The sequence below is a fragment of the Cotesia typhae genome, unplaced genomic scaffold (assembly GCF_013202065.1).
Source record: "Cotesia typhae breed Kobodo isofemale line unplaced genomic scaffold, CoteBio_Ctyphae scaffold_152, whole genome shotgun sequence".
NCBI lineage: Eukaryota > Metazoa > Arthropoda > Insecta > Hymenoptera > Braconidae > Cotesia > Cotesia typhae.
The window spans coordinates 2299770-2325248 of NW_027423776.1; the positions used below are offsets into that span (position 1 = coordinate 2299770).

The window sequence follows — 25479 nt, forward strand, 5'->3', positions numbered from 1 at the left end:
AACAACTGTAGCTGGAGATTAAGATGATACAATCTCCAAAGTCGTTAGTAGAGGTTCTTGAACTACCCGAGTAAACATAAAATTATTATTTTTACGAAAAAATAATAAATTTCGTTCGACCGCCGCACCACCTCTGTACTACCGCCGTTTGGTGGACATTACGCCGCACGCTAAAAATTTACTCTCCCTAGCATCGCCGCACCTATTGTAAATTATATCTACAATTTTACAAAAAATGGCATCATAATTAATTTATTATGCAATAATTAATTAATACATAACCTGACTAGAAATTTTAATGTAAGACCTATTGTTCAATCTCCTTTTATTCCAATGCCTAATATTCAAACAAAAAAAAATTTTTTTAATTAGGTCGGAGTACCGCGAAGTTTTTGATTTTTTTAGTCGTATTGTTGATGTAGATTTTAAATTTCGTCTTCGGCTTGAACAGAACCGGCATGCCTATCGAAATACCCTGAAAGAACTTTTATAATCAAACTGCGATGGGATTCGAACCTGGGTCCTCAGCATGAAAATCTCGAACATTACCAACTACGCTAATACAAGCCGTAAGTTTACTAAGTAAATTTAGTTTAGCTATTTGAATAATCAACAACTATTTTATTTCAATATATACCAACAAACAGCAGTCGTGCAATGGTGGGGCGGCGGTTGAACGAAATTTATTATTTTTTCATAAAAAATAATAATTTTATTTTTATTGGTCGTCACAGCTGTGGTACTGAGGTGGTGCGGTGGATAAAAATATCTTTACTTGTTACGGCGGTGATGCGGTACTTGTAAAATAATCAAAATTGTCACGGCTGTAGTGCAGCGGTGGTGCGGCGCTTAAAAAGGCGTGCAGCGGTGTTGCGACGGTGGTGCGGCGGAATTCTCCAGTGATGATGATCTCTCTGTGTGCGCGCGCGCGCGTGTGTATGTGTGTGTTTGTGTGTGTGTAAACACCTCTTATAATTTTTGAACAGCTTAACCGATCGGATCGAGATTAATAGCGATCCAAAGCATGTAATTGTCCTTGAATTTTGTGAAATTTTTAATTAATTCTGTTGGCTAGATTTTGAGAAATCTTGAAAATAAAATTTTTCAAAAACGATTTTTTTGAAATGATCTTTTGAACAGCTTCACCGATCAATCCCAAAACCGAATCTGCTCTTAAGCTTGAAAAACCATTTCGATTGCCGTCAGTCTCGTCAAACTCGGTTGATTCATTCGGGAGTTATCGAAAACGAAAAATTTAGAAAAAAGTATTTCTTTTACATAACTTCGACATTTCTTATTGGATTGTTTTTTATGAAATAAAATTATTATTAGAGCCCGAAAAACCACGTCGATCGCCGCCAAGAAAGTGAAAATCTGTTGATTGGTTCGCGAGTTATCGTTGTCGAAAAAATTCGAAACAAGTGAACTTTTCAAATTTCTCTAAAATTTTCGGTCTGATCAGTTTGTGTTTAAAAGTTATTCATAGGATTCGAAAAACTGCGATGAATACTGTTAATTGTATGAAAATCGGTTTATTCATTCGAAAGTAATTGCAGTTTGAAAATTTAAATAATACACTGATAAAAAAATTTTCTCGAGTCATAAAAATAGTTTTTTTTTAGTCAAGAAAATCAATTTTTGAGTTAAGTAATTATTCTTGGTCTAAAAAAATTTTCTTGTTTCAAGAATTTATTGTCTTGGCTCAAGAAAATGATTTTCTTAAAAATGGTATTCTTGGTTCAAGATTTCGGCTTTTGAGAAGTTCATTTTTTTATCAGTGTAGTGTATTATTAAACTTCTATCAGACTCATGAGCTCAAAACCCTACAACAGCTAACTTTTTGAGCTCAGAGAGCTCAAAATAACCCTTGTGGAAATAATTCTCTGAAAAAACTCTTGAAAAGTCTTTATAACTCTGAATAAGACTTTTCGAAAATCTTCACATCCCTAACTAAGTAAAGGAAAGACTTAATAAGTCTTCAAAACTCAGCAATGCTCTTCAAAAGTCAAATTTTCCCTGCAATTTCGGAATTTCTCAAAGAGTTATTAAGACTTGATAAGACTTGTTCAGTTTTACAGGAAAAGAAGAAAATATTTCTTTTCAAAAAAATTACTTATCAGAATTAAATAAAACTATAAAAAAGAATTAATGCATGATTTAAAAAAATTTTTTTTAAATAATATTTTCATTACGAAAATACTTTGATGGGCATCGAATCACTCATAGTTGAGCAAGTCAAAACATCAACAGCAAATGAAGTGCACTTGATGTTGGAAACAAATACTACTCAAAGAGTAAATCCAATCGGTATTTAATTTGGACTATCAAATATTAAAGTCAACTTTCTAGGTAGGAAAGAATTTTCTATCCACACGCTATCTGCTGGAATTAATTGATACCTAACAAATTTTAATTTACGAATTTACAGTTAGAATCTTTGAGTGTTCTTAGTTTCTAATAGGTGGCATGTGGTTAGAAAATTCTTTCCTACCTAGAAAGTTGACTTTAATATTTGATAGTCCAAATTAAATACCGATTGGATTTACTCTTTGAGTAATATCTGTTTCCAACAGCAAGTGCACTTCATTTGCTGTTGATGTTTTGACTTGCTCAACTATGAGTGATTTGATGCCCATCAAAGTATTTTCGTGATGAAAATATTATTTAAAAAAAATTTTTTTAAAACATGCATTAATTCTTTTTTATAGTTTTATTTAATTCTGATAAGTAATTTTTTTGAAAAGAAATATTTTCTTCTTTTCCTGTAAAACTGAACAAGTCTTATCAAGTCTTAATAACTCTTTGAGAAATTCCGAAATTGCAGGGAAAATTTGACTTTTGAAGAGTATTGCTGAGTTTTGAAGACTTATTAAGTCTTTCCTTCACTTAGTTAGGGATGTGAAGAATTTCGAAAAGTCTTATTCAGAGTTATAAAGACTTGTCAAGAGTTTTTTCAGAGAATTATTTCCACAAGGGAACACATAAATTTTATTTTTGAGCTCAAAGAGCTTAAAAACGTCATAAATGTAATTTTAAGTTCTTAGATATGAAATTAGCGGGAACTTGCCGGAATGGCTTTTAAGGTCAACCGTTTTCCTAATTTTTTTTTTTTTTTTTTTTTTCAATTAAAATAAAAACTTTTTTTTTGATCCATTTTTGGATAAAAGAAAATGAAACGACAGAGATTAGTTCAAATTTATAACTTGTTTCTTTGAATGCTCATCATTTATCTAAAAATTGATTTATGCATATAATTATGCTCAATTTCATATTAAGTTGCAACCGAATTACGAAAGCCAATTTTTTCCCAGTTACATATTATATATATATAATACATATTTACACTACTACGTTAACAAAATTATCATATACATAGAGTAAATATCCTTGCATCTAACCTGAGAAATTTTCTCATTGCTAACATCAAAATTATAGTAAAACATTCCATACCTACGTAGAAGCTCTATTTTTAAAAAAAATAGAAAAACAGCCATGTCTTCAAATTCTAGTTATTGGAGATCATACAAAGCGAGGTCTTTCTGGAGGAGAAAAAAAGCGAACAAGTATAGCCTGCGAATTACTCACAAATCCATCGTTAATGTTACTTGACGTAAGTCTACTGCGATATATAATTTTTATTTTGTATTTCTAACGTTCATTTTTGTGCACTTATAATAGTAAATTATAAAAATGGTAAGGTTATTACACAACTGAAAAACTTTAATTTTTTTGGATGCAGTAATTACAATATTTCAATATTGTTCACGCGTTAATCTATCTTTTAAAAATCAGAATATTTACAATCTATTTAAAAAATTTTCGTAAAATAAATAAAAATAACTTAACAACCAATAACTGTATAAAAAATTAAATGGTTTCAAGAACTACAATAACTTTCCTACCAGAACCCCTATCATAATTTGTCAGAAAAAAAATACTTTTTATACTTTTTACATAATGCGGTAATTTTTTCGCACCTTGAAATTTCGCCTCACTAAAATTTTCGTTTTGATGAATATTTCATTGAATAATGTTTGACAAAATCTAGAGTATATGTGTGAAATGTTACTTTTGAAAACTGTACAAGGTTTTAAATATAAGATTTCACTAACATACATATCCATAAAAAAAAATCTGGAAAATTATTCATCTTGCCGGAAATTGCGATTATTTCAAGCTATATGAAAGTCAAAACACTTGTAAATTGAATTATATAAATTATTCAACTGTTCAAATTAAAAAAAAAAAAGCAGCAAGTCCTATTGATTGATGATCGAGACTGAATCACATTTTTGCTTGAAAAACGTTAAAAATTGATTCATTTTATAAATATTTTAATAAAAAATGGCGATAACTTTCCAGAATAACTTTCAAACGAAACGCATTAATTGTTGAAATTCTACTTTTTATTTTCATATATGAAAAATCATCTCGACATTTTCTTGAAATAACTATACAGAATAGCTTTTTAAAGTTTCAAAAACATGAATTTTCTGAAAATTTTTAATTTTTTCATAATTGATAAAAAATAATTTGCAACTTAATGCAAATATTATTTGATTTGAATAAGCCCATAGTGCAATTAAAATGCCCACCCTAGTGGAAATACGATTCTGTCCGTAGTCTGAATCATTATTGTGGGACTCTGAATCTGAATACCACCAGTCTGAATTTCTCTGAAAATGTTATAATAAGAGCCGGTAAGTTAGATAAAAGCAGATATTGTTGTTTTAAGTTATTATTTGAAATACATTTCAGACTCTGCAAGAAGACTGAATCAGACTTATTCAAAGCTGTTGACAAAATTTCAAATGTGAAAGAATCAGACTATTTCAGAGATATCATGAAGTAATATTAATAACTTTTATTTCTTGAAATAATGATATCAATTTATCGTTGTGATAACCCTGTTGAAAAACTCCAATAAGATCCCATCAAAAGCGACAAAAGCCACTTAAAAACCAATAAAATTTATGGGTTTCTAAGTGGCTTTTGTCGCTTTTGATGGGATCCTATTGGAAATTTTAAACAGGGAAACGAATTTGGATTTTCTCAAAGGGTTATTAAGAGTTGATAAGATTTATTCAGTTTAACGGTAGAAAAAAGAGATTATTTCTTTTCAAAAAATTTACTTATCAGAACTGGAGAAAACTGAAAATTAAAATATAAAAAAGAATTAATGCATGTTTTGTAAAAATTTTTTTTTCAAATCATATTTTCATTACAAGAATACTTTAATGCGCATCAAATCGCTTATAGATGAGCAAGTCAAAACATCAACAGCAAATAAAGTGCACTTGCTATTGGAAACAGACACTATTCGAAGAGTGAATCCAATCGCTATTTAATTTAGACTATCACATATATAAATCAACTTTCTAGGTAGGAAAGAATTTTCTAACCATACGCCATCTATTAGAAACTAAGAATACTCAATTTTTCCAATTGTAAATTCGTGGACTAAAATATGCTTAGTATTAATAAATACTAGCGGATGGCGTGTGGTTAGAAAATTTTTTCCTACCTAGAAAGGGGCACCAAGTGAAAAAATGTATGTATTTAAAATTAACATAGGCGTTGTTACTGCAATTACAATTACAACTGTCAAAACTTTCATAAATAAATAAATCTTAAAGTTGAGATATGGTTACTACTTTTATTTTCCAGGAACCAACAAGTGGTTTGGATTCATACTCAGCTCAAGCGTTAATTTCAAGACTGAAAAGGTATGCAGTCCAAGAAGGCAAAAGTATAGTAATTACCGTGCATCAACCGAGCTCTAGAATGTTTCACAGTTTCGACAAACTTTTATTGCTTAGCCGTGGTCAAGTTGCGTATTATGGTTCAACAGCAAGTATCGGAAGATTTTTCGCCACTATTGGACTAACTCTACTTCCTCATTATAATCCTGCTGATTTTATAAGTAAATATATGCATATAATATTTTTTTTTCTAATAATATGATCAGAAAATTATTCAAACTGTGTGTTATTCAAACTATTTTTAAGTTAAAAATACTTACACATATAATAGTCTTGTAAAAATCTTGTACAAATGCTTCCGAAAATCATGATTTATACGATAAATGGAAAAGACTTGCTAAGGATATTTTAAAAAAACACAAACTCATATCTTACAGCGGAATGGAACAAAATTCGAATATCTTCAAGAGAAATTAACTTAGATTAGAGAAAATTGCCAAACGTCAAATTAAAACTCGATAAACAGGCTATCAGGTACATTTGGTAGCTTAGCTAAGAAAAATTTTTCGAAGCGCGTAAAATGAAAAAAAAAACTGACGAAAACTTTGAAATTTCTTTTTCACAGTATTTCTTAGGATTCCCCGAAAACCACAAATAATAACAAATTTTAGCCAGAAAATCTGAAATCCACAATTTTAAAGCTTAAAAAAATTTTTAACTTCCCGCTAAGAAAATCGAAGATTTTCGAAAAACGGGAAGTTATTGGTTTTACCCCATTTGGCAAAAATCGCGCGCGCGCGCGTGTGTGTGTGTGTGTGTGTGTGTGTGTGTGTGTGTGTGTGTGTGTGAACCGCTTATAACTTTTGAACGGTTTGATCGATTTTATCGCGGTTCGCGCGATTCAAAAGAGCTTGGCCAAACTTAGATTTTGAATACTATTTGGACTAATTCGGATTGGTAGATTTTGAGAAATTCAAAAAAAACCAGGAAAACAAATTTTTTTGAAGGTGGTTATTTGGAATAACTTTTAAACGGCTTCACCGATCGATTTAGAATATTACTAGCTCTTAATATCAAAAAACCATGTCGATCGTCGCCAGCCCGGTCGGAATCGGTTGATTCATTCGTGATTTATCGTTGACGAAAGAAAACCAAAAAAAGTGTTTTCGGAATCACCCCGAAATTTTTAGTCCGATCAAATTAAACTTAAAGATTATTTATGAGGCTTAAAAAACTGCGTCGAATGCCGTCAACAACGTAAAAATCGGTTTATTTATTCAAAAGTTATTGCGGTTTGAAAATTCGAAAAATAGTGTTTTATCGAACTTCTGTCAGACTTTTGAGCTTGAAGAGCTCAAAAGCATACAAAAGCTATTTATTTGAGTTTGGAGAGCTCAAAATAACACACAAAATATATTTTTCAGCTTGAAGAGCTCAGAAACGTCATAAGTGAAATTTCAAGCGTTTAGGTAAGGAATTGACGGGAAGTTGCAGAGATGGCCTTCAGGGTCATCCGTTTTCCTAATTTTTTTTTTCGATTCCTGCTACGACTATATTTCGATTAAATACAGCTCATTAAGAATCTGCGAAATATTTAGAAAAAAAAATTTTTTTTTGCTCCTTTAAAATTTACGACGAGTGCAGTATAAGAAGCATTTCAGGACACCTTGTGCATTTAAAAACAATTCGAAAAAATTCATTTTAATCGATGCTTATACAATTTTTCCGATCATGTCTGTTACAAGTATCTTCAGTAAGATTCATATTCAAGTGAAGAAACAAACTTGTAGAGCTTTCGTGTAATACAAATTTGTAAATTTCTAAAAGATTACAAGAAATTACAAAATTATTGAACGGACGTTGTTACTGATGTTTTTCTTTAATGGAGATAACTAAGCGAAAAATCATTGGTAATGATATAGAAACTGATCAAGTTAAATTATACCTTGCAACGAAGAAAAAAATTTTTTATTACAATAGTTAGGGGTACGCAGTGATTTCTTTTGAATACAACACAAAATTCAAACGTACAAAATTAAATTTAATTACAATAAAAAAAAAAATAATTTTGGTTCATATAGAAATCGTTAGATCCACTTCGATTTACAAAAATAAAAAAATTAGCTGTACATCCTATATAGCTTACTTTTATTCTCTACAGTGGAACAAATAAAAGGACCAGAAGAAGTGAGAGAACGTATCATTGCAGCAGCTAGAGCCATGAGGCAAGGATCAGAATGTCCACCGGAACTTCGTGCTGACTATAATCCCAGTCAACATCCAATTTGTGACCATTTCTTCCATTATCATGAACACCATATCACACATAACGGTACTATATAATTTATATTATGTATTATGTATATAAAAAAATTGTAAATTAATTTTTTACTTTTCAAAGGAATTAAAAGAAAAAATTAAACTTTATATGGACCTGTCAAATAATTGTTGTATATTTGTTTTGATCTGATTAAATCCGTTCAGATGTAGTCAACGTGTTAATTAATCATTTAAAAATCGTATTGAGTTTAATGAAAGTACATTTTATGCATAAATTTTTTTCTCACCAATTAAGATGAGATCTAAATTTGTTTCTCCTAAAAATACAAATGGTTAAACTTACACTGAAAAAAAGTGTTTCTTTAGTATGAATTTCCTGAAACGAGCAAAACAATAATTATATAAATCTTTGAAATAAATATTTTTTATTATTAATCACAATTTTAAATAGCAAAAGAGGATGAAGGTCGAACGTTATGGTTGGATACACAGAGTCATGCAAGTAGCAGTGCCAGCTCAACAGATGAAGATTATTATTGGCAATGGCCAACAAGTTTTTGGTCTCAATTTAAAGTAAGGTATTTTTTATATTAATTATTAATAAGTAATCATACATGAAATAATATTAAATAATCATCCAATGTTAAAAAGGTGTTATCTGAAAGGAATTTTCAAGAAGCTCGACCCCGAATGTTATCACGACTTAATTGGTTCCAAACAATTGCACTGGGTATTTTAGCAGGTCTTCTTTGGCTTCGATTACCACGAACTGAAGCAGCACTCCATGATATCCAAGGATGGATGTTTTTTAGCACCACATACTGGATGTTATTTGCACACTTCAGTGCTCTTTCTAGCTGTAAAATCATTAAACATAATACCAACTAATTGAATTTTCATAATTACTAAATTATTTTATTATTATGTCTATTTTTAGTTCCTCCTGAACGTGAAGTTATCAATAAAGAACGTTTATCGGGATCATATCGGCTTTCAGCATATTATTTAGCCAAAATGGTTGGTGAACTACCGCTAACAATACTTTTGCCGGCAGTTTATCATATAATTAGCTATCCTATGCTAGGATTTCACTGTCCAGCTGTTTTTATCACATTACTCGCCTTTTTACTTCTAAACACTGTAGTGGCACAGGTATAAACTAATGAGTCTTTTTCTTACAAGTTAGACATTTATTGTTATTATTAATATTATTGAAATTCTATATTATTTCTTTGATAATTTTTTCCAAGTAGGGTCTATAATATTAACATATACAAATGATATTTAGAATATTTTTTATACAATCGCATTTTTGTCTCTTACAGGTTGTTGAAAAAAAAAAAAAAAACTTTGAAAAAATGATAGAAAATTAAACAACTTAAATAAAACTAAATTAAAAAAATACTAAAAATCGTTTGAAACACATGCACGCATTTCATTGACGGTTTTCGATTAACGTGAAATTCTTGTTAACATGAAAGCTTTAGAACTATTAAGAAAAAAAAATTTTTTTTTTACTATTTTGATACATTATATCATAAATCCGCAGTAAAATAAGAATAATTTTTTACAAATATTCGACAATACCAACTTTTTGATATTTTATTGCGAAAAGTAGGGAGGACCTCACTTCTAAAAAATTACTGTTGGGTCTTCGGTAGTATAATTTTAGCGGCAAGTACAACTTGTCACAAATTTAATATTATTTATCCGATAATTTTTCTTAAATACTTTTAGCGTAGACATTATGAAAATTTCTAGTTTAACACAATCTTAATAGTTACACTGTAGAAAATTGGGAAATAATTGGGAATGTATTTTACTCCGCATACACTCTCATCACTCGAAGTACCGGAGTAAAATAATTCGACACTCTACTTTCAGAGTGATTTTGAAGTGACTCCGAAGTGAATTTGAATTTTAATCTGCAAAACATCCAAGTACGGAGTTTTTGAACTAAAATAAATTTTTATTCAACTGAAACAAATTTTATGTACAAAATTATTTTTTTTCGTCGGTATGGAATAAATAAATCAATAAAAAATTTGGAAACTTCAAAAGTGCACGCCTCATAATTTCATTTTCTACTATAAAATTGTTTAAAATAAAACACAAAGCACAAAATAATGAAAAACAGAAAATTCTGGTATGGTTTAGAGGGCCATAATTCTAAAGTTAAGAAAAAAAAACTATAAGAAAATGTATATGTAGATATACAAATACACGGTCGTATCTTAATTTAGAGGTGTAGACGTAATGATTATCCGTAACTCCTATTCTTTCCCGCTTCACAGCATTATTTTCGAATTTAAAAAATGTGAACGCTTCACGATTTTGCGTGTCTCTCACACACACACACACACACACACACACACACACACACACACACACACACACACGCGCGCATATATATATATATATATATATATATATATATATATATATATATATATATATATATATATATATATATATATATATATATATATATATATATATATATCTCAAAACGTCAACATTAGTTGAAAACTCGATTTTCGAAAAACGGGGTAACATCAATAACTTCCCGATTTTTGAAAATTTTTTATTTTTTTAGCGGGAAGTTAAAAATTCCCGCAAAATTTCAGCTCTTAAAATAAAATTTAGGATTGTTCGCGTTCCAATCTAAGTTTCTTATGGAAATAACATGGGAAAAATTTTATTTTTTCTTTAGAATTTCATAACTCATCGATAAATGAATCCAAAGTAATGAATAGCGGTAATTTTTTTGCAAATTTAACGCTCTACAAAAAAGGTCTCTGATAATTTTTTGCTAAATCTATTGGCTTAAAAGTTATTCAAGCTCAAAATTCAATTTTTATATAACTATTAAAATTAGTGTCATTCTATGTCAAATCGACCCCTTTAGATTTGGATAAATTTTGATCAGAAGTTTTCTTTTATCATATAACAAAGTTCTGCCAAAGGAAAAAAAATAAAAAATTTTTTTTCAAAAGATAGGCAAATTCAAAATTTTGCGATTTTTCCAATTTTTCAATTTTGTTTTTGTAATATCTCAAACGCTATTATAGATACAGGAATGGCCTTTCATTTGTTTAGGAGGGGACACTTTAGGCTATTGAAAAAAAGTTTGAAATATCCAAAAGTGCACGTCTCAACGGTTATTCATCACGAGAAAAGAAATTAGGAAGACGGTTGACCCCGAAGGCCACCCCTGCAACTTCCCGCCAATTCCATACCTAAACACTTGAAATTGCACTTATGAAGTTTTTGAGCTTTTCGAGCTCAGAAATACAATTTGAGTATTATTTTGAGCTTTCCGAGCTCAAAAGTCTGATAGCAGTTTGATAAAACACTATTTTTCAAATTTTCAAACCACAATAACTTTTGAATGAATGAACACCGATTTTTACGCGGGTGACAGCATTCGACGCAATTTTTCAAGCTGCATAAAGAATCTTTAAGTTTAACTTGATTGAAATAGGAATTTCAGAGTAATTCCGAAAAAAGACTTTTTTCGGATTTCTTTCGTCAACGATAACTCACGAACGAATAAACCGATTTTGACTGCACCAGCGGCGATCGACGTGGTTTTTTTATGTTAAGAGCTGATAAGTTTTTGGAATCGATCGGTAGAGCCGTTTAAAAGTTATTCCGAAAAAAACCACATTTAAAAAATTTTTTTTTCCGAGTTTTTTTAAGATTTCTTAAAATCTACCGGTCCGAATCGTATACTCCACATTCACTCCGAAAATTTTTTACAACGTATAGATTGCACGTTTGAGAAATGCTAATTTGGAGTTAGCGCATTTAAAAAATTGAGCGATAAATGGTCTATTGTTATAATATAATACGCGTATTAAAGCAGTTACAGGGAATTTCTAATTAATCCATTAAGCAAATACTTTTTGACTAGTAAACTATTTATTTATAGAGTGTTGGTTTTTTCGTTGGGGCTTGTTGTTTGGATCTACAAGTAAGCATTACAGCCTCTGCACTATACACTCTGGCTACACAACTTTTAGGTGGTTACCTTGCTACTTCTGTCCCACCCTGGCTTGCCTGGGCACGTTACTCGAGTATGGTACACTATGCTTACCAAAACATGCAAATAGTTGAATTTGGATTTGGTGAACCCATCGCGTAAGTAACTCTTGTTACTGTAATTTTAAAATTATGTACCATTTTATATAATGATATAAGGATTAATACTTTACATTTTTAATTAATTTAAAAAAAGTCAATTATTTTATACAGATGCTCACAATCAAGTAAATTCGAAGAGTGCAAAAACGGAACAACGATACCTGTCTCAGCAATACTTGAAAATCAAAATGGTGTTCGAGGATCTGGTTTACCTCTTTGGTCTAACACAGCGGTTCTTTTAGCATTTTTGATGATATTTCGAGCACTTGGGTATCTCGTTCTTCGTTGTTATCGAATACCCAAGTAATTATTTAACTTTTTTGATTAGCCCTGCTGTATACAGGCCTCACTCATCACGGTTTTATATAAGTTATCGGTATCATTGTTATTCTCTATTATAAGAATTATGATTATCACTACACTATTTCTGAGCTTTAGCATTAATTAATGTGTAGAAATTTCTTTCTAGTTTTATTAATAACTGTGTATTACTAAAATATTTGGAACATTATTGAAAAATAAGCATTAATTAAATTCGCAAATAAGTCAATTTTCACACATAACTTCGAAAATTCTATTTTAATATTTCCGTTACAAAAACGCGCTTATGAATCAGTTCATTTTTTCAACGCTTTTTTTCTCTATTATCAAAGTTAAAATGTAATTTTTAACGAAAGAGGACTTTGTAATCTACATGATTTTTCTCTTTTGACAAATATTCATATAATAAAAAAAAAATTATTGTTACCAATTTTTTAGTTTTTATTGTTTTTACTTTAATTTCATTGCTAAATCGCTTAACGAAATACACACACCATATTCAAACAATAAAATTTAATCAATGTTTCACGTATACTCGATAATATTAACGTTACTCAATTTAAAACCACAATTATGAAAGTAAAGCAGAAAGCTATAGTTATTACAAATTGTCATTTATACACAATCGCCATTATTAATGCCTGGACACGAAACAAGTAAGTTGTAACCAATTCCAATCCAGGCATTAATGATGGCGATTGTACGTATGAAGATAAAATAAAAATTAACATGCATGTGAAAACGGGACATAGATAAAAGAAAAAAAGTAACATGCTAGTATAAAAATATAAATATTAAAAAAAAATCTAAAAACTGTGATTATGTTTATATGTTTATTTAATAATAATAAAATATCATTCTTATTTTCTTTAAAATTGAACTCAATAATATAGTTGAATTTCTATGTTTTACCGTTTCAGATTTGTGTACATAATATTTTAATGTAAATATTGTTATTTTAAATTTTTTTGCTTGAAAAAAACACTTGAATAATTTGTAGAGAGTGAAAGTATTCAATTTTTAAGCAACGATATAAAAATAGTAATATATAACAGATTTTATAATGTAAACTGTAATTTGATAAATAATCTATATTAAGTGCAATGTTTTTTTAAACTTTTGTATATTTAATTATATTAATTAATATAATTAAAATTGAATCGAAAAATTATAAGTGTATAAGAAAAGAAAATTGTAAAAACTTTATAGTGTATTTATATGCAACCAATAAACAATCATTTTTTAACTTATTGTAAAAATGACTGAAGAATTTTGATGAATCACTCATTTTTTATATATAAATTACATCTAACAATCTATTCTTAGGTAAGAAGAAAAAATATTAAACAACCAAATCCATCAGCTCGATTGGGCTTTTCACGAGATGTAGATAGATTTATCAAGCATAGGATTTTTATAAAAACTCTTATTTTCTACTTTGTACACTGACTCAGCACTCGAATGTGACAAAAATTTCGGATACAAATAGAAATGTCATCATTTTTAAGTTAATTTTAAATTTTTATTAGATCATTTTTTTAAGCTGTACTCATTTATATCAACTCTATTTCAAGTATTTTAATGAAATAAAAGTGGTAAAAGTCATCTTCGAATTTTTGAAATAAATACATTAAAAAAAAATGTTAAAAGGAAATTTAAAAGATTTTTTTATATTACAAAATTCAATCACTTTGTTGAGACTGATAACAATAACAAAATCAATTCCTTAATACCACCCAAGGTTTTCACATCGATGAACCAGATTCGAATCCTATCACATCTAATCAATAACATATTTTCAATCTGATGAATCTGTGAACCCACTCTAATTTCTAGATAATAAATAGCACAATATCATCAAAACTAACGATAAAAAATTCAATTTTAGACATTGTTTCGACCTGATAATGAATATTTTTTAAAACTTGAGTCAGTCTAAATTTTTATTCCTCAGACTCTTTGGCAATTTCTTTATTGAATTTCAACGTTTGGCTTGCAGCATTATATTTGTGAACATATCTATTGTTAGATAATTAACCTATTTAAATCGTCAAAAATTTGAAATATTACATAATTGTATACGATAAATTGTGTTTTAAAATTTATTAGTACATATGTATATTCAAAGTACAAAAAAATAAATCATTTTACTCTTTAGTAGTTATCGATTCCAACTTTAATAAATTACTTTCCATAACCGATGTAGAGAATCGAGTTTCATGGACATCTTTAATAATTTTTATGCTTCCAATTGTTTCTACAGTCTTATTAATAATTTTTTCATTTTTTTCATACTCATATACAATCTGTAAAGTTAATTCGTTCAGTAAAAGTAATATTTATTTATAAATATTGGGGTGGTACGAAAAAAAAATTTTTTTTTTAATCTCTTATAGAAATATATAATTTTATCATGTTTCAGAAGCCCTCTTCAAAAATCAGTTCGATCAAAAAGTTTTCGAAAGTCGCGTAAGATATAAAAAATTTTTAAGAATTATAAAAAATTAGATTTTTTTCTGCTTTTAATTTTTTTCTTGTTATTTGACCATTTTTTACATGGAAAGATATGTATAATGTGAAAATTTTAGAACGATAATTTAATTTCTAAAGTCTGTTCATGATAATATAACGTTTAAGTAATGTTCTTCAGTTAAATTTCTTCAGTGACATAATTTAATTTAAGGAAGTTCTTTAAAGTGAATGTAATAATTTGTGGAAATTTTTAAAAAATCAAAAAATAAAATATTACGTAATCGTACGATATTTATATTTGTCAATTTCAATACAATAGTTTGAAGATAACTTGAGAATACGTTAAGTACACTACTTGGACAATCAAAAAATCGTGAACAACTTTTAAAATTAAAATATCGACTTGAAGTTTTTACAATATAGATATTTTTTTTCACCAAGAAAAAGATAAAACAACAAGAAAAAAGAAGGCGATAAAAATTTTTCGGTGTCCGACTATAAAATCATAGTAATTAATATCCAGTAAATTTATCACATCGAAAAGATATTACATGACAAAATATCTAAAAACAAAAATCTTTTATGGCAAAATTATTCTTTTGACAAAATAATTTAAAATCGAATGAATGTATCACTCACAATAACCATGATTAAAGGGCCTAACATAAAATGAAAAAAATTTTTCATGCAAAAATCAACAGTGTGGTCCGGGGCGGAGCCCCGGTCGGGGTTGGGGGTGAAGCCCCCCATTTGAAAAGAAATAAGTTATTAGAAACATGATTACTCCCATGTAAATTGTTGATAATAATAAATAATGAACAAGAAATATTAAGTAACTTCAATGATCTGAATGTGATATTAAGCTGTTTGGAAGTTTGTGTTGTGGGATATTTTATCAAGGGAAATTTATGTGTAGGGAATATATTTGTCTTGGAATTATTTTGTTTGGGATATTTTTGTGTGAATTATTTTTGCTTGGAATATATATTTTCTGTGAATTTTTGACCTAGAATCAAATTTTTCAATCATAAAGCACTCATACAAAAAAATTAAATTTTCAACGATTCTGAAATTTTTTTAAAATCATGAGCGACCCATAAAATTCAAATATAAGTCAAATCGAGACTTTTTTAGATATAGCTACTTTTACATGATAAACAAACATATTTCTGTCGAATCGAAAAAAAATAGTCCATTTTTTATGTTACCTCAACATATATGTTTAATAAATACTGTAACGAACCGTTTGTTTTTTCAAATTTTTTTCTGCATTACTTTTGCGATGATCAATTGCCTTGTTAAGCGCTTCTTGTTCTCTGGGTTTAAGTAAAATTAATCGAGGTTCCATCGCAATCCAACTACAGTAAACAATTTTTTCAATTCGCCAACGTTTTTTGATATCAGGCTCAATAAGATTCCCAACTAATTTTTTAACCTGGTCACTAAGTTTATCGATAACTTTTCGTTGGAATTTCCAACGACGATTTGTTTGCAGTGTGTACAATCTCGCCAAATTTGTTTCATCAAAAGGCATAGCTTTGTTCAAAATTGTGTACAAGATGACACCAAGTGACCAAATATCTGCAATTTTAGGATTATAAGGAATACCCTTCAGTATTTCCGGTGCTGCGTACAATAAAGAACCACAAAAAGTATCACTCAATACATGTTTTCCACGAGTATCTGTCACAAAACGAGCGAATCCAAAATCTGCGAGTTTAACGTTCAAATTAATAGTCAATAAGACATTTTCACACTTTATATCACGATGTGCAATTTCCATTTCATGTAAATATTGTAAACCTATCATTATATTGTTTTTACATGAAATTATAAAAAAAATTTTACGTATACTTAATTATTAGGTATTATTATTATTTTTTAACAAATAAATTTACCTAGTGTAAGTTGACGTAACCAAATCCGAGCCTGATTTTCTCCAACTGGACCATTTTTTGTTATATATTCCAAAAGATCACCGCTTTCAGCAAATTGCATAAAAATATAATATTTCAAACGTCTTTGAATAATACTATGGACTTGAACTACATGTGGATGATCAAGTTTCATTAAAATATCAAGTTCTCGTGGAAAAAATTTTCGTACAACATCTTGTGGTGCTTTAGATATATTTACAATTTTACAAGCTAAACTTAGTTTTTTATCTGGATCACTTTCTGATTGATATTCAGCAAGAAATACCTAATTATAATCAAAATATCATTATTTATTACATCTCGTACATAATATCTGTTAAAGGTACGATCCAGGAATATTTCAAGAAGGATATTTTGTTCAATAAAGAACAGTTCTGATATTATTTATACAAAATTTACATTTTAATGAAACATGGAATATTTTACAAAGATAATAATAACCTTAGCAAAAGATCCTTCTCCTAGTTTCTTCAAAATTGTATATCCCCGTGTTTTTAGTAATACTTCCTCTGATGACGATTGCTTTAGCTCTTGCTGGGACATGTGCCGTTAAATTGTTATATTTTAGTTGATCCATTACCAGAATAAAAAATTTTTTTTAATTAAAACATCTTCATTACAATAAAAAGTGTAGGCCAAGCATTAAAGATCAACATATTAATAGCGAAAAATTTTGGTTATAATAATAAATACATATATGAGTATAGACACAAAAACAACTGCAGTATTATTGAAGAGTTATATGATATATTTTAAATTGAAAATAATTAAAAAATAATTTATTGGGAAATTAATTTTTTACATCAATTGAGAGAAATCAAATCTATAAAATAATTAACTGTATTATACATTGTATTGTTATTTTCATCAAAAAAATATAAATAAAAATAATTAAAATCTTAAAAAAATACAAAAATATAAGGATTTAACCATTTTACCATAAATAATTAAATAAAGTTGTATTAATTTTTCACATATTATAATCTCTTTGCAGTTAGTAATCAAATGTCTTGATTACATACTCTTAAATTTGTTTCTACTCAAAAATCTAATAAATCTGAGAGAAATTCATCAAATACTTTTGAGAACAGTCAGATTTCGATAAAATCGAATTCAATTTAATAATAAAGTAATCATTCCAAGTTTTAACTCATCACTTTTGAGAAATGCCATCGATTGCTTACATGCTTATTAAATTAAATTTACCTACCGTCTGTTATTATAGTGATTTTATTTCAGTAATGGATTGTATTCGTTTAACATTTAAATTAAATTAAAAATATCAATGTAATTATGTAAAGTTGTAATTTTCATTTTTCATGAAATATTATTTATTTTTCATGAATTTTTTATTTGGTAAATCACACGTAATTTTTTCAGCACCAGGTGAAGTATTTATTTTATTATCAATTTTTTGTTTTTTAACAAATTGTACGGCAATAAGTAAAGCTTGTAAGGATGGATTGTCCAAGTAACTGAATATCTCATCAATGCAAATATATGGTAATGCTGAAAAAATTTTGAACATATAAATCCCAGGCCCGCTTTCGAATAGCTGATTTCGTTGTATCGCTCGCTTACAACGATATTTCAACATCATGCAATATGTTGGAAACTTATCTTGGTAATCGAATGGTTCTACAGCATTTCTTATTTTATAATTTTTTAAATAAACAGCGACAGTATGTAAGTTTCTTGTTAAAAGATCATAGTATGTAATATGATTAATGTCCTCATGAACTTTATTTTTTTTCATTCTTTCTATTTCTTTCTTGCATTCCTCCGTAAAACCCCACACATCATTAACTAAACTTAAATATTCACTATCTACAGGGAAATTTGCAGTTTTCAATAGTATTATTTGCTTTTGCAAAATTTCTGCAACTTGATGACGGTCTTCATTATGTTGTTGATGCTCATAGTAATAATCCACGACAGCATCATAATCTTCAAAATATTGATTATTCGTATCGTCATCGTCATCTACATTCAGTGCATAATTAATATTACAATGAATATCTGCACCATTATCTAGAAGTAAGGTAACAATTTCGACATCAACATTTTCAACACTTATAGAAAGAGGGGTTTGCCCATCTTGAGCTTGAATATTAATATCAGCGTGATTACGTAGCAGTATCTTTATTATCTTCCTATCACCGTTGTGTATTGCATAAAAGAGTGGTGTCTTGCCTTGATGGTCTCTGCAATTTACATCAGCTCCTTTATTTATCAATAATTTGACCACTCCATCCTGACGATGAAGGCAGGCTATGTGTAGCATGCAATATATTAAATCGTTACTTAAAACGGTATTGGGGCTAACTCCCAATTTTAACAATTCTTCGATAACATTGACAAATCCTAATTCTACTGCTGTAAAAATTAGTAGCTTATTTTTTACATGATGACGTTTGATTGTAACGCCATATTTAAAAAGCATGGCTATCACTTTTTTATATTCAAATTTATTATGAGAGTCAATGATATCGAGTAGGTTATCATTACTTTGACATTTTAGATTAGGGCAGTATTTTAAAATCCATTCAATAGATTTTAATTTTTTTGCATTGATGGCAATATTTAAAGGAGTTTTGCCATTCTGATCTAAAGAATCAACGTAGACTCCATTATCCAGGAGAATTTTGATTATTTCACCCCTATCATTCAAAGCAGCGTAATGAATTGGTAACATCCAGGCGTCACTATTAATATGAGCACCTCCAGATATTAGTATCTTTACAATTTCTTTATTATTATTCAAAATGGCTTGATGTAATGAAGTGAATCCTGTTTCCCACTTGGGACTAACTGCATGGACATCAGCACCATGTTGAATAAGAAGATCAACAGCTTCGGTATTTCCTCTAGTAATAGCAATGTGAAGTGATGTCTCGCCATTTTCATTACGCGCTTGAACATCTGCACCTTCCTTTAATAGGATTTCTAGCGTAGCTTTATTTTCATTTCTTGCTGCCAGATGTAAAAGCGTACATGACTTAAGTTCGTCGTCATAGTCACAAATGGTATTGATAAGAGCTCCTTGATTAATTAAACTACTAACAGTTTTAAAATCTCCAAGGGCAGTAGCGATGCAGAGAGGAGAGATTCTATAATTATTTTCAACCTTTATATTAGTATAATCTAAGAGTAGATCGATGATCGAACGTCTCCCTTTTAAAATAACTAGATGTAAAGCAGTGAATCCATTTTTCTCTAGAGCGTTGATTTCGGCACCTCTTTTTAAAAGATGCTCTGTCATCCTCTTTCCATGATTACTGTCATTTACAACGGCTAGGTGTAGTGGTGTGTATTCTTTTAAATCAGCAATAGTGCAAGATGTATTAATATTTGGACCCCGGTTGAGAAGATATTCAAAAATTTCAAAATTACCAACATGAACAGCAAGATTTAGTGGCGTAACATTACAATTATTTTTCGCATTTAAATCAGCTCCACCATTTAATAATATTCGTACAATATCGAAATTGTTTTTTTCTATTGCTAAATGAAGTGGCGTATCGCCGAGTTCATTTTTGGAATTAGTATCACCACCTTTACTTAGCAGTGCAGAAATGAATATAGAATCATTGTTTAACACAGCTTTATGAAGCGGTGTTTCACATGGGTGTTTATTCAAATTGTTAATATGGAAATTCCAGATAAGTTCTTGGATGACATCCAGATTGCCAATACTAACTGCTTTCTGCAATAATTTATACCACATCCCAGGTTTCATCGAGTGCGGTGGATATACATCAAGAAGCTTTTTCAAGTCCGTCGAATTTTCCATATCTATAAGGTACATCAAATAACTAGTTTGATAATTGTAAAATGTCATGATCCGTTGATATTTTCATTCAATTAATTTCTAAAAAACACAAAATATATTATTTACTATAACAGTCACTACACAAAATTTGCAATTTTTTGACACTAAATTCAGTTATGAAAAAAAAATTAAAAAATAAATTACACTTATGAAATTAAAAAAAAAACATCAATGTAATTGTTTTGAAATGATTTTTTATAACTTATTTTTGAAATAAAATAAAAAAAAAATTAATTTTCTGCTGACTTCAGTATCATACTTTTTCAATCTTTTTACTAACCTTCAAATCTATTTGTTCTATGAGTTTAAATCATTTTTCGGCAGGGGTACAGCTGTATTCCGAATTTCTCAGCTCAACACCACCTTTATTCCAAGTTTTTGCCTTCAACTTACAAAAACAAAATAACAACTTCACTCGATACTCGCACTGCTCGAAAACAAGTATACTCTGTGTCAAGTTTACTCAATACCAACTTTACTCAGTACCATGTCGTCTCAACAATGTAACAGAGACATTTGGCGAAAAAACAACTTTACTCAAAATTTCTTTACGCAAGGCCATCTTTATTCAAAATCTGAATTTTCAGCATAAAATAAAAATGACAACTCTACTCTATTCTTTCATTACTCAATAACAACTTTATTCCAATCCAACTTTACTCAAAACTCACTGTACTCAGTGCAATCTTTATTCAATGGTATAGCGAGAGATACAGCGAGTGCTGGTAAGGAAGATATCTCAAAGAGCTCTCCATTACCGTGGAGCACTGTATAAATGTTCCTAAACTATCTAAAGATACAGTAAGATAAGTATTTATAATTTAAAATTATGTGCATATTTTAATAATTATATACTTATCTCAAAACAAGTTTTCATTTCAAGTTGTTTCCAAATATTTTTATATGAATTAATTTCAATATGTAAGTATCATCATTATTTAATTTCAGGTTCTGATTATTAAATAATTTTCTACAAAGTGTTACCTAAAATTACCGATGTTTTAAGAATAATTGAAATAAGTTTTTTAAGTTGTTAGTATTTTTAACTTTCCGCTAAAAAAATTGACAATTTTCAAAAGTCGAAAAGTTATTGATTTCACCCCGTTTTTCGAAAATCGAATTTCCATCAGATCTCGACGTTTTGATGTCTTAGGAAGCTCCTCCGAATGTTTTCGCGACGCGCGCGCGCGCGCGTGTGTGTGTGTGTGTGTGTGTGTGTAAACCTCTCATTACTTTTGAACGGCTTAACCGATTGGAACCAAATTAGTGGCGTTCCAAAAAGTTTTATCGAACTTATATTTCCTGAAAATTCGAACCAATTCAGACGGGTAGATATTGAAAAAATTCAAAGAAACTATAAAAAAAAATTTTCAAAATGTAGTCTTTTTTGGAATGACTTTTAAACGGCTTTACCGATCGACTTTGAAAACAAATCAGCTCTTAAGCTCGTAAAACGCCGTTGATCGGCGCTAATTGGGACAAAATCAATTGTAAAAATGAGAATTTTTAACAAAAAGTCAATAATAATATTAATTTTTACTCATAGCTAGATGTGATTTTATGATTTTATATGATTCTTATTAAATTTTATTATATTTGTATAAATGTAAATATACTACCAGGGTAAAATAAATAATTCTCTTCAATATATTTTAAACTGTAGAGTGCAGTTTTACAGACTCGCAAAACTGCACTTGTAGCAGTTGTAAAAATGAGTAAGTATAGAGCTAATAATATTATATTTTAGTAGGATCTACTTGTTGTGGTTTTGACATTTTTGAGAAATCAAAATAATATAATAATTAGATATCTAATACTATCTATATTAACTGATTAAAATACAGTTTTTTTATTTACGATATTGAATATAACCATAACCAAAATTCAAGTTTGTTAGATAAATATGTAGTGTGTCTACATATAGTTGTTATGGTCGAACTCATGTGTGAAGCTGATGGGTATTTCTAAAACATTCTAATAATACCTTGACAACTATTTATTGTTTTACTATTCGAAATAATATAATAATTGCTTGTGAAAATACATTTTCCCCTAATATATTGTCAGAAAACAATAATATTTATACTGTTGTTAAAAATGGTAAAAAATACATTTATTTGCGTAATTCAAACTCGGCTCTCAATTTACGTGTACATCTATGAATCATGGAATGTGATCGACAATGATTTTTCAAAAACTTAATTTTTTGTTGAAATAAAAATATATTTACCTATTGCTATCATTCAGTAATGCATACAAAAATGTTTAAATAATTGAATTAATAATAGATTATTTATGTATTTTGTTATCATTAAAAATTAGAAAGAATTTTTATGATTTTGAAGTAAAAAGCGACTTAGTACACACGCTGGAAACAACGATCTTTCACGGCCTCATCAAATTGTATTTGACTGTCGTAAAGAAATTACAATAACTAAATTCAAATTTTAAAAATTCAATAGACTTATTTTTGTAATGAAAAATGTATATTTTATTATCATCATTATTTTGTGACAGGTATTTTATGAATTTTGGAACCAAGGAATTCGAAAATAACAAATTAATTTGAAAAGAAAAGACAAATAAGTTGGAAAGAACAATTTTTCACCGCCTCCTCTAATTGTAACGCACGGAAAAAAGAACACTTGAATTATCATAGTTTCACAATGTAGCGTGGCGCTTCTAACTCAAAACTTGGAGAATTACAGTTTCAAATAATGATTTTTACACGATCTTTTAAACTTACAGTTCAATCTTTAAAAGTTACAGTTTCAAATAATAATTTGTAAACGATCTTTAAAACTAACAGTTCAATCTTTAAAAGTTACAGTTTCAAAATCTAACTTTTAAAGATCGTGTAAAAATTATTATTTGAAACTGTAATTCTTCAAGTTTTGAGTTAGAAGCGCCTCGCTACATTATGAAACTGTAATAATTCAAGTGTTCTTTTTTTCGTGCGGAGTGGCGTTATAGAAATTAAATATTGAAATTAAAAAATTTTAAATTAGATTCTTTGTTATTAAAAAAGAAATGTATTGGCGCATTACTATTTTGTAATAAGATCAAAAATAAGTAATACTTTACTTAATAAAAAAAAAAAAGATACACACACAAACAAATTGGAAAGAGCAATCTGTTACCGCCTCCTCTAATTAAAACTATGAGTGGCGTTATAAAAATTAAATACTAAAATAAAAATTTCAAAAATTTAATTCTTTGTTAGTGAAATAAAAATGTTTTTGCTAATTACTAACATTCAGTAGTGCATAAACAATTTTTTAAATATTTCAATCAACAATAGATCATTTTCCAATTTCGTTATTGATGAAAATTGGAAGGAATTTTCATAATTTTGAAGTAAAAAACGACTTAGTAAACAAGATTGTAACTGCAAATTCTTACCACCTCCTCAAATCATTAGTGGCTTTTAAAAAAGAAACTGTTGAACTTATAATAAGAATTATAAATTTACGATGGGTAAATTTTTATAAGTTTGTTCGACTTCCGACGACAAATAGGACAAAGTTCTTTTACGACATCCGCCAGCCTAGTATTGTAGCAATTTAGTCCGACGCACATGTGCCCACATTCATTGAATGCTGCAATACTCGCTTCTTCGTAACAGATGCAGCAATCACTCTGTTTACTCATGTTTGGTTGTCCAAAATTCCGGCGAGCCCGGTCCCTCCGTCCGTATGCTCCTACATTTTCATCTTTCTCAGCAGGTAGCACATTTTCATCGTTTTCATCGGGTGGAACATTTTCATCGTTGTCAGCAGGTGACTTTTTCATTGATTATCAATGACATTTTCATTGATTTCAGCAGGTTGCACAATTCCATCATTCTTAGAAGGTTGCAAATTTGCATCGCTTTCAGCATGTACAATAATTTCATTGCTTACTGCTGGTTGTCCATCAGCTTGCTCGTCGTTATAGATTGGGATGACTTCGGAATCTAAATGTTATAAATATAATTTTTTATTTCAGAACACTTGCTCTTAATAACTAAAAAATATACATTCCTCAATAAATTTGAGATAAAATGTGTAGAAACTTATAAAGCTTATAAAATGCAAGCTTATAACGCATATAAACTGTAAAGCTTATAATCTTTTCTTATGTTTACAAATGTACAACTGTTAATTCAACTCACCATCTAAGAATTCACTCAAGTTTGATGATACGCTTAGAGTGTCATGATCATCGTCGTACTGAGGGTCAATACTCTCATCCCTACTGCCAAATCCATCAGATGTGTGATGAGCTGATGGAGTTGACGGTTCCGCCCCGAGTGGTTCTGTTACGAAATACCTCTGGCGACGTGTAAATTCATTATTTAATCCCTGATAGCCAGCGCTTTCTCAGTAAGTGTTGACTCCCAGCAGTTACGGTTAAGTTATACATCAAGTTGGCGGTAATTCTTCACTCAACAACAGTTGTAAGCAAATTGACAGAAATCTACGGCCGCAACTTGAATACAAGTTAACAATCAAACTTGTAGTTAAATTTCCTTTCAACTTTACTACAATTTGAAGGAAATACTTGTAGAACAAGTTTTGACGTCTATTTGCAGAGTAAGTTATAGGTAACTAATAGGTAATCGCTCGCTTTGCCAACTCTTTCCGTCAAGTTTGCTTCAAATTGCGGACGTAGATTGACAGTAAGTTATAGGTAAGGTGGCTATCAGGGATGTCTGTTGATTTGATGGCCCTGCCGCGAGTGCATCAAAATCGTCCTGAACCTGGCGCCGAGCAAGGAATCTCGTTCGGGAAACTGGCCACAGTCTTAA

At 29.3% G+C, this 25479-nt stretch overlaps 3 protein-coding genes across 13 annotated transcripts in view; 1 reads left to right on the plus strand and 2 right to left on the minus strand.

Moving 5' to 3' along the window:
* The window catches only part of LOC141536704 (ATP-dependent DNA/RNA helicase DHX36-like), a 55682-nt gene extending 43060 nt beyond the window's left edge, over nucleotides 1-12622 (plus strand). For 4 of the 8 annotated variants that reach the window (XM_074257413.1, XM_074257412.1, XM_074257410.1 and 1 more), the window contains 8 exons: nucleotides 3510-3610; nucleotides 5668-5923; nucleotides 7864-8034; nucleotides 8434-8555; nucleotides 8634-8841; nucleotides 8920-9134; nucleotides 11917-12125; nucleotides 12240-12622. In XM_074257413.1, coding sequence (XP_074113514.1) covers nucleotides 3510-3610; nucleotides 5668-5923; nucleotides 7864-8034; nucleotides 8434-8555; nucleotides 8634-8841; nucleotides 8920-9134; nucleotides 11917-12125; nucleotides 12240-12435 — 1478 coding nt within the window. In that variant the 3' untranslated portion in view covers nucleotides 12436-12622. Of the gene's footprint in view, nucleotides 1-3509; nucleotides 3611-5667; nucleotides 5924-7863; nucleotides 8035-8433; nucleotides 8556-8633; nucleotides 8842-8919; nucleotides 9135-9307; nucleotides 9898-11916; nucleotides 12126-12239 lie in introns of those variants that run through there. The other 4 variants (XM_074257414.1, XM_074257416.1, XM_074257415.1 and 1 more) reach the window with 4 other exon arrangements.
* A 986-nt stretch (nucleotides 12623-13608) lies between these two features.
* LOC141536706 (testis-specific serine/threonine-protein kinase 3) lies at nucleotides 13609-17426 on the minus strand. 3 transcript variants are annotated; one of them, XM_074257423.1, is made up of 4 exons: nucleotides 17300-17426; nucleotides 16820-17123; nucleotides 16165-16502; nucleotides 13609-14755 (listed from the first exon to the last, which is right to left on the minus strand). In XM_074257423.1, exons 1-4 carry the CDS (start codon nucleotides 17399-17401, stop codon nucleotides 14597-14599), a joined length of 903 nt encoding a protein of 300 aa, XP_074113524.1. In that variant the 5' UTR covers nucleotides 17402-17426; the 3' UTR covers nucleotides 13609-14596. The 3 variants fall into 3 exon arrangements, with proteins under 3 accessions (XP_074113524.1, XP_074113523.1, XP_074113522.1); XM_074257422.1 differs by having other exon boundaries at nucleotides 16165-16631; XM_074257421.1 differs by having other exon boundaries at nucleotides 16165-16724.
* LOC141536705 (uncharacterized) lies at nucleotides 17148-21295 on the minus strand. Of its 2 annotated transcripts, none has more exons than XM_074257420.1 (2): nucleotides 20971-21295; nucleotides 17148-20653 (listed from the first exon to the last, which is right to left on the minus strand). In XM_074257420.1, the coding sequence occupies exon 2, from the start codon at nucleotides 20649-20651 to the stop codon at nucleotides 18186-18188; it is 2466 nt and encodes an 821-aa protein (XP_074113521.1). In that variant the 5' UTR covers nucleotides 20652-20653; nucleotides 20971-21295; the 3' UTR covers nucleotides 17148-18185. The 2 variants fall into 2 exon arrangements, with proteins under 2 accessions (XP_074113521.1, XP_074113519.1); XM_074257418.1 differs by having other exon boundaries at nucleotides 17148-20729.
* Nucleotides 21296-25479: the final 4184 nt, after the last annotated feature.